The 9,509-nt window shown below is 40.5% G+C and overlaps 2 protein-coding genes across 3 annotated transcripts; one reads left to right on the top strand and one right to left on the bottom strand.

Annotated features, from left to right (window-relative positions):
* Window positions 1–2,197: 2,197 nt before the first annotated feature.
* LOC311232380 (uncharacterized protein) lies at window positions 2,198–6,451 on the top strand. Its single transcript, XM_084319161.1, has 18 exons — window positions 2,198–2,258; window positions 2,350–2,414; window positions 2,775–2,861; window positions 3,335–3,457; window positions 3,631–4,119; window positions 4,421–4,531; window positions 4,635–4,664; window positions 4,775–4,795; window positions 4,925–4,951; window positions 5,060–5,086; window positions 5,215–5,241; window positions 5,346–5,375; window positions 5,471–5,494; window positions 5,591–5,623; window positions 5,717–5,755; window positions 5,894–5,906; window positions 6,120–6,167; window positions 6,278–6,451. The coding sequence occupies exons 2-17, from the start codon at window positions 2,364–2,366 to the stop codon at window positions 6,122–6,124; spliced, it is 1,137 nt and encodes a 378-aa protein (XP_084175287.1). The 5' UTR covers window positions 2,198–2,258; window positions 2,350–2,363; the 3' UTR covers window positions 6,125–6,167; window positions 6,278–6,451.
* odam (odontogenic, ameloblast associated) lies at window positions 6,446–9,189 on the bottom strand. Of its 2 annotated transcripts, none has more exons than XM_084319164.1 (11): window positions 9,100–9,189; window positions 8,875–8,940; window positions 8,728–8,763; window positions 8,528–8,584; window positions 7,923–8,306; window positions 7,580–7,633; window positions 7,340–7,483; window positions 7,209–7,238; window positions 6,912–6,995; window positions 6,738–6,804; window positions 6,446–6,526 (listed from the first exon to the last, which is right to left on the bottom strand). In XM_084319164.1, exons 2-10 carry the CDS (start codon window positions 8,932–8,934, stop codon window positions 6,769–6,771), a joined length of 885 nt encoding a protein of 294 aa, XP_084175290.1. In that variant the 5' UTR covers window positions 8,935–8,940; window positions 9,100–9,189; the 3' UTR covers window positions 6,446–6,526; window positions 6,738–6,768. The 2 variants fall into 2 exon arrangements, with proteins under 2 accessions (XP_084175290.1, XP_084175289.1); XM_084319163.1 differs by having other exon boundaries at window positions 7,209–7,241; window positions 9,100–9,187.
* Between the last annotated feature and the right edge of the window lie 320 nt (window positions 9,190–9,509).

The raw sequence follows: 9,509 nt of genomic DNA, 5'->3' as shown, positions 1-9,509 counted from the left end.
CAAGTCGGTTGGTGCGCCTGCGCAGTAGAATCAGGAAGTGTCGGGGGCAGCGTGAGCCTCCCACGCGTTACTCCTCGACACTGAGAGATCGAGCTGCGCAGGTGAAAAGATGCGACTGCTGTTACCTCAAGTACCGGAGGGGACTTGTGCTATGTATGACTTAGTCCACATTGCAGCCGGCTTGTGGGAGGCAAGAAACAGCGTTCGTGACAGGGGAGGGATGAATTGGATGATACGAAATTGGGATGGGAGAAAAAATAGAAAAATGGGAGAAAAAGTGGATCAAAAAAAAAAATTCTGTCTGAATTATTTTGCAAACAAATGCCTCTTACAGGTTCCAGCTGAGATGTATTAGCTGGAAAACACAATGGGGCCATAACATTATGTCATACAGGTCCAAAGTTGATAACAATACCACAGAAAATTTGTCTTTTACACAATGTTTATCCAAAATGGCCATTGGCACCAATGAAGTAATGCGTGCAGCAGATGTCGAACTAGTCTGGACCTTTAAGCAGAGAGAACACCATATATGCTGGGAAACCATCCTCAAGTGAGGTATCGTTGTTTCCAGAATTTCATTGGCTACAAAAATGGTCAATCATTTTCACCATCGGAGGTGATTGGTCTGGTCACTGGGAGGCGAAACCGGAGGTGTCACTTTTTTTAAACTGACGCTCGTTGGCTGTTTGGTCTTATAACCCAAAATTGGAAGCACATAATAGGTCAATCAAATGGCTGTCATCTTAGCTTTCAACCAATGTATTGGTTCAGAGACACTAAAACAGCGGGACCCTGTCAAACGAGGGCAAATGTGCTACGACATGCGACGGCCCACTGGCATGCTGTCGGAACGTTACGAGGTGTTAGGCTTGTCTTAAATCATCATCATGCATGTGAAATGAATTATATTTATTGCGTGCGTGCGCTTTGGAGACCTATTTCAGAAACAACCCAAGGCGCACAGCACGCTCCCCACCTCTCCTCTCCTACGTTACGTGAAGAGCAGCCTTCAATTACGCCAATTCCAGTTATATATATATATTTATAGATATAATTTATCTGTTCAAAAGTTGTTATGAGTTGTCATGGGTTGTCCTCCACTGCTCCAAATCAACAAATAACAAATTAAGTATCTTTTGACGGCGGACATGGTGGTGATCAGTTTAACGATCAGACACGGAAAGTTATTGGAACCGGGGCGGTATCCACTCCTCATTCCTCGTATAAAAACAGCCCACGAATTTCATATTCAGGCTATTTATCATTCTTATGTATGAATAATTCACTAGACTTTAGAAACGAACGACGAACAAGAGTGGGTAAAACCTTTGTTGCGCATGCATGAGTTTAAAAAGTGATGCAAAGCTTGCTCTATTTCTGCTGGGCAGGTGCCTACTGCAGCTTTAAGTCTACACTAATGTCTGCAGTTTTTCATACCAACAATGGGTTCATGAAGGTTGAATCAGTCAGCTCCTCTAAAATAGAATTAGAGGTCCTGATCTCTCATTTTACGCCGCCAACGCGGTTGAGAATGCTTAATTAATATTGTGAATATTAATTGAAAGGTAGATGTGGCTAATAATCGTATCTCAATATTTCTACATTGCATTCGTTTTCCATTTGATTTGAATACACCAGAACTAATGCACTGAGGTTGGTGTTAGTCAGCTACTGTATTCGGTGTGGAAACACAACATAATAGCTGCGTAATCCTGACAAACATCCCTCACTCCCCACTCCTCTGTATTGCCAAATTGGAAAATTGGAGTGCCAAGAAAACATGGACTTAAGTTGGCTTATGATTACAAGTCAAATGACTTACTGGCTTAAGCTGGTGATGTGCAACACAACATGCTTGTTTTAACAAATTGGTCATGTCCTGTTAACTCTGAGGAAATTGCTTTGCTCCTGTTGTGTATCTCATAGGTATGTGTGTTTATTGTACATAATCACAAGAGTATATGATTACTAATGTCCATATTTTAGGGGGGGGGGCAACATTATTGTTAGGCTGCATATTGTGAAGTACAATTTCAAAGACCATGCTCTTCAGGTTGTTGGTATTGCAGACCTCAAGGTCAATTAGAAATTCATTAGACAAGAATGTGTGTAATTATCACCCTGTTGCACAAATTGATGCATGGATAAGTGATGGCGTTTCCCAGACCTCCTCTGGGATTTCTCAATGTATAGTGGTCAATATAAGGGCCACTGTAAGGAGGCTCAGACAACACAAAGGTACAGCGGTAGTACAGGTAAGTCGTATGAGATTTGAACATCCATTTCAGGCTGTGAATTGACAACGCTGGTGTTCAGAGTTCTTAAGTATGAGTCGTGTTCTTGCAGGCTTGTGAAGAGCAATGGAATCTCTCTGTGTTGTGGCCCTACTCCTGTCAACAGTGGCTGCACGTGTGAGTGCACTTAATATCAAGTTTCAGGTTTTGTGTTATTTGTCACATAATAAGGTACATTACAGTGAAATGCTTGGTTCTGTATGACCATCCTGAAATTGTGCTTCATACAGTAAAAAAGGTAAAAGAATAAAGACCAAATACTATACAAAATATACAATAATACAAAACTAAAGTACAAAATGCTAAACAAAATGCAAAAATTAGGTAGAGAGGTAGTGCAATCTTTTAGTAATAAATACATAAAATATGGTGTAGTGTTTAAGATACTGCATGGAGTGTGAGCTGAATATTCTGTTCATTCATTTTTCAACCACTTTAATATGCAATTCATCACGTTGTGTCTTGTTTTATACCCAGCCTGATCCGTGGAACCAATGGCAGAAAGAAAAGCCTCAATTTCCACGATTTGATGGACCCCAACAAACCGCAGAAACCAACCTTAAGGTAATAGGCATTAGCCCTTTTGTTCGCCTGATCAAAAACATCAAGTCAGTCATATGTTTAGTTTGATGGTATTATAAAGAAAAACAAAACAGGCTAATTCTTCCAGAGCTCCAGCTTTATTTCATGTCTCCCTTTGTGAATCTTATCAATCGATTTTTTTCAGACAAAGAATCATATATACTGTAAGTTATCATCTTTGAACGGCCAGTGTTTTTCTCAAAGATCATTGAATGTGCCTGTCTTGCCAGTTGTACAGGCATCCTATGTCATTAGAAATGTATATGTGACACCTGATCGAAAGGTTGACAATCCCAATTCCATTTTTAACAATTCATTTACACATCACCCCAATGCCATAAGATTTGAAAACATCTCCATCTAAAATCATCTCAAAACCTAAAATGGACATGTGGTGCGACTGAAGGATTTGTTCAATGCTAAAGGTTAATGCATTTGTGTTTTTGGGGGGACAGCCAATTGGTGGAGATGAAAGTAACCCTGGATCATTTGGTGACGGGACACTTTGGCCAGAATGGGAAGCCACCAATCCTGACAGCCCATGGTCAGAGCAAGAACCTATGGGAGAGCCAGAGTTTGTGAGTAGAAGGTTTTAGAGTGCAAGCACTACTGCTCCACGACAATCTATTTACCCAATAGCTGAATGGATGTTCAGAAATAGCCTAACAGCATTGGACAACAGTATTCTGGTGCATGCCAGGAGTGTTCAGATGGATCAGATACACAGCACTTTGTCCATGTTTCACCACAGGATACTGACTTTGGGTACATGACTAATGGACCTGGAGACTATCCTGACCAGGATGGGCGGTGGGGAAGACCTAATGGTGGAAGACCTGAAAGTGACAGACCTGGAAGACCTAATGGTGGAAGACCTGGTGGCGACAGACCTGGAAGACCTAATGGTGGAAGACCTGGAAGACCTAATGGTGGAAGACCTGGAAGACCTAATGGTGGACGACCTGAAAGTGACAGACCTGGAAGACCTAATGGTGGAAGACCTGAAAGTGACAGACCTGGAAGACCTAATGGTGGACGACCTGAAAGTGACAGACCTGGAAGACCTAATGGTGGAAGACCTAATGGTGGAAGACCTAATGGTGGAAGACCTGGTGGTGACAAACCTGGAAGACCTAATGGTGGAAGACCTAATGGTGGAAGACCTAATGGTGGAAGACCTGAAGGTAGGAGACCTAATGGTGGAAGACCTGAAGATGGGAGACCTGACATGAATGGAAGGGTAAGTTTATGGTAAAAATTATTATTTAAATTATTACCCCAGACAAAGATTACTACATTAGAGTTACACATGTGTGATTGTTTGGACTGAGGACTACGTAGACTCAACGTGTACAATTACACACCAGTGGTCTTCATTTTGCAACGAGGACCGAATAGACTTGCCTATTTCATGAAATTGTACATGTTTGAGTCTTGCGCTGTCCTCCAAACATTACAAAAATCACACTGAGCATACCTTAAAGATAACAAGGTGAATGACTGCATAATCAGTGGATTCTGTGCTGCTCTAAACGTCCCAGCCTGATAGGATGCCTACTATTCCACCCTCTTCTGGTCCATCTGGAGGGAGCGACGGACATCTGTTCGAGAGCATGGTCTTTGGAGGGAAGTCACTGCACCCTGACACAGTGGTAGGCTGTTGAGAAATTCTGGCATTCTAAGGCGTGGTGGTGATTGTGAAATTGACATCACAGACGGTGGTTTTTAATACATTGTTGTTTTTTTATGTTTCAGGGAAACCGTGATTTCATACCTTTATTCAAGGTAGGCTTACTGCACTGATACAAAATTTGGACTAAAAGTACAAAACTGTCTGGTGACAAAACCACAAAAAACAAAATGTCTGAATGCTACCTTTTGTGATTCCTTCGCAGGTTGACAATGTGACATTGCAGGTAAACGAATTCAGATTATTTGATTGTCACAGAAATCCATAAATATAATGTTTTGCATGTATCCAATACAGTGGGATTACAACTTGTATAAATCAGTTAATTAACAAAGTGTTCTACTTTCTTGCCTAGAATGTTGATGATCTACACCTCAAGGAGGTAAAAAAAAAACTGTCCTTTATTAATACAAGCATTATTGAAAACAAAAGTGCTTTTGTATTTCTATAATTCCGCCATTTCTCTAAACATCGTCACAACATCTTACAGGGTGAGAATATCTTTCTGCTGCCAAAGGTAAGAAGGAATCTATTTGCACATTCATTACAATCCATATTATTCTATTCATTAAAAACTGTGAAATGAAAAGCTGCGTGAGTCGCGTCTGTCATTACACTAATGGTATTCCAATCCTTTAATGTCAGGGTGGAACAGGCACGCCTCCAGCACAGGTAGGACACAATGACGCCGCCTCTCCTTCCTCACTGCAATGATTATATAAGTACCGTACCGCCTAGACACTGACGAGGCTTGACTTTTGTTGTGTGTTTCACAGGAAGGACAAAACGCGCCTCTTGAATTACAGGTATAACAGATATTTGTAACAGGTTCATTTTCATCAAATATTTTACGCTGAATTCTAAAGTAACTGTCTTTTGTTTTGTTCTTTGTGTTTAATAGTATGGATATCCTCAGGGTCTTCAGGTAACTTTTTTTTCGGGTTCTCATAATTATCTACAGATTTCAAAGTTGCCATTGCATCACAAAAGCTTTTTTCCCCCTCTATATTTACATTTTTAGCCCTATATCAAGATCGGCTTCAACCCTGCAGCGGTAATTATTTGCATATCAGATGTTTGAGGTGATTTTTATTTGTTCTTTCATTATTTTTGTATGTGACTAAATTTTAATTACACCCTATTTTAGGAGAAAAAAATCACCTTTGAATATGGGTTGATGTCATTTGTGAGTAACTTTTATTGCATTACATAATTACAAAATTTGACTGTACTTAGCATCAGGTACTCTGATGCCGGGTGGAATTCAGTAATCCTGTACATATACTAAAATGTTTTCTTTTTTTCTTACAATTTATCTCCAAAGCTAAATTCATATGGTAAGTGCAGCTATATATTATTAGTTTACTGTAACTGTGGCTATTCTTTACATTTGGTGTATATTTGTGTCTTGAGACACACTGTTTTTTAATCACCCTCGTGGGACAAAGTCATTTCTAGTCATTTCTTACTAACTGAGATTTCTCTGACCCAATTTGTCAAGATTTCAAGAATGTGAAGATCAAATTCTGTTATGATTCATTCATTTCCAGGTTGAATAAAGGCTCCAGAAGACAACCAAGCAGCTGATACGTACAAAGGTGACTTTTGACACGCCAACATTCTGTATAAGAATAATTTCACTCTTTTATTTTTTTTATTATGCATATCTTTTATTTTTTTAATTTTCTGTTTCATGATATTCTTGCAGGAAGGATCCAACATCTACGAGTTTGGCCTACCTACATGATGTCATCTATAATATAACTTCAACATAATTTCTAGAATCTATATAGGATTAGCTTCCAAGTGTAACACTGTAAATCATGTGAGGGATCATTGAAACAATTGTGTTCTACTTCAATAAAAACTCTTTAAGCATGTTCTTTGACAACCATATTTATTGGACAATCAATGCTACAATCACTGCTACAACGTATATATGGAGATATGGAGATTCCTGAAAAGAAGGGGGGGAATAAAAACAAGACAATTTTAGTGTAATAATAGATATGATGATATAATAATAATGGGTATATGCTTCCATCCAAACCCAGTGCACTCATGTGAATTTCACTCAATACTGGGCTGATATAGTAACTACAACCAGAAGAAAACACTATAGAAATGCAAAAGAAAATAAGAAATAATAGAAATAAATAAGAAATTACCTAATTGCCTTGGTCTTTTTCCAGATGAGATTTATGGCTCGAAGAGGAAGGGGAAGTTTGATTGTCCCTGAAGAAAGATTAACAACAGTTTAGATGTGGTTTACCTTGTAACAACATGTTATCCACATGTCTGCATATGTTTAGGGGTGCATGCCAGAGTTCAAGAGGTCACACCTCATCAACTCCAGGGCCAGCTGTGTCTCCGCGGTTATCGGGAGGAGGGGTGGCGGGCAGTGACTGTGTTCCCGTAGGCAGTGTCTGTCACATTAATATGCAATTTTAGGAACACAATATTTTATACAGCAATTAGACCTGACTTAACTAATGCACAATGTTCCCCTTTTGAGGAAGAAGGAGATGATTCGAGGATTATTCTTAACTAAGTGTTCTGCTCACACAGCAGATTGGTGAAAAATATAAAAGGTAATTGACAAAGTGGATTCATAAACAAAACATTTCAAGTGCTCTTACTTTGTCTGCTTGTCCTTTGGGCTGGGCCGCCTGCTAAAATGGAAGGATATGTACAGTATATTAAAATTACATATTTGAAAAGAATATGTAGAATTGTCTTTGTCCAACTGTATGTGATATCCACTCCTCACCTGCAGAGGGAGCTGTGGCTTCTGGGTAGTTCTATCCAGGGTCTGTAGTTGGGGCTGGCCTACCGGTACCTGTCTGTTGGGCTGCAGCATCATTGGAGTCCTCTGTTGGGGGTATCCATAGGGGGACATATAGTAGGGGTATCCCTGTGGGACATTAGGGAAATTATTATTTAGTGACTGAATTACAGATATCCATGTTTGTGTAGGTCGTTATATCTATTGTGATGGTGCGTACCTTACCTGCATTCCGGGTTGTTGAGGAAATCCATATGGGTAGTTGTACTGTGGAACCACCTAAGGGAGAGAAAAATCATAACACTGTAGAGGGTTCTGGTATAATTATCACTTGACTAGGTCTTTATGTTGCATACCTGCATAGGGTTCTGGTATAATTATCACTTGAATAGACCTTTAAGTTGCATACCTGCATAGGGTTCTGGTATAATTATCACTTGAATAGACCTTTAAGTTGCATACCTGCATAGGGTTCTGGTATAATTATCACTTGAATAGACCTTTAAGTTGCATACCTGCATAGGGTTCTGGTATAACTGTCACTTGAATAGACCTTTAAGTTGCATACCTGCATAGGGTTCTGGGGCTGCTGAGGGACCATGGGATCCTGGGCCCCAATCTGTTCCTGTTGGCCATTAGGGAGAATTACAGGGGTCAGCTGGTTGCCCTGTGTGGGAACTAGTAGCTGGGGTAACTGCTGGCCAAAGGGGCCTGTCATCTGGGGTATCTGCTGGCCAAAGGGGCCTGTCAGCTGGGGTATCTGCTGGCCAAAGGGGCCTGTCAGCTGGGGTATCTGCTGGACAAAGGGGCCTGTCATCTGGGGTATCTGCTGGCCAAAGGGGCCTGCCATCTGGGGTATCTGCTGGCCAAAGGTGCCTGTCATCTGGGGATTGAAGTTGATGGGAGTGAGACCCATGTCAGGCAGCAGGAACTGCTGTAGGAACGGATTACCCTGTGGAAGACAGAAACCGGTTCAGATGTACAGTGTCCAAATTAACCTGTTGAATCTGTCGGGAGCACGTGTGCCTTCTTGGTATAGGTAGAGGTTAGTAGTACTGAAGGAGTCAAAGCACAGCAAGCAGATTGAGTATTGACGGCCTATGAGCACGAAACATCACAGTGGCAGAGTGTTTGTTTCATTGTGTCTGTTGTTGCTGAGTTATGTTCACGTACCCGCATTTGCATTTGAGTCGCCAGAGTCAGTCCGTTCAGTCCGTTCAGTCTGAAGATCTGAACACAGAATCAAGGACATGTCAGATGAGTTATTTTGTTCAGGGTTGACCACATAACTGCTAAACAAAATGAACATTTCGTTTCACCAGCCAAAATTCAGAGAATAGATAGTGAGGTAGTATAGGCTACAGTGTATTTACCTCATTGCTGTTGCTTGCAAGAATACCGATATGCATCTATAAAATACAAACAAAAGCAAATGAATATCGTTCTGGCTCCTTTTGTGTTAAGATGCTACATAAGAACAGTATGCCATGCTTACAGTTACTGTCCAGGATAGAACTTACTGGAAGCGATAGACTTGACCCCAATAGACAGACCAACACGAGGGCAGTTTGTGGATTCATGATGCTCTATAGTATATTTAAAGAAAAAACAACAACAGAGGGTGTGGTTATAGTATATACACTATACAGTATTCTGAGCATGATATAGAACTCCCATGTCCTTTTTATACAGCAGGCGAGAGTTATACATTGCCACCGAATATTACTATTGTGAAGTTGTCTTACCTTTTTCTGATGTGATTTCTGATTTTCTGATGCTGCTGTGTGCCTTTCTTGCTCAGTCTGCACAGGTCCCTTTTAAATTCTCCTGCTTTGCGCTGTAATGGGCCACAACAGACCCATCCAGACAGTGTGTGGTCAGTGCATCAGACTCCACAGCCTCAGACAGTTACGACACACGACATGTAGCTCTGTTATTATGAATAAGTCATGGTGTTAAATATCATTACATCTGCTGCATCACGTCTTCAGTTCAACATACTGTAAAGTATAGCCATACCATTTATGTTCATGTCTAAAATATGAATATGAACTTAGTCGTGCATTCAGTTTGTTTCCCGTAGGCAACACCATGTTAGAGGAGAACTAATCTGATTGCGTTGCTTTTTTTATTACTTTCCTTTCCAGTCCAGAAT

This window comes from Notolepis coatsorum (genome assembly GCF_963971535.1).
Source record: "Notolepis coatsorum genome assembly, chromosome: 7".
NCBI classification, from domain to species: Eukaryota; Metazoa; Chordata; class Actinopteri; order Aulopiformes; family Paralepididae; genus Notolepis; species Notolepis coatsorum.
The sequence above is the reverse complement of the archived record's forward strand: the minus strand, read 5'-3'. Positions and strand labels throughout refer to the sequence as shown.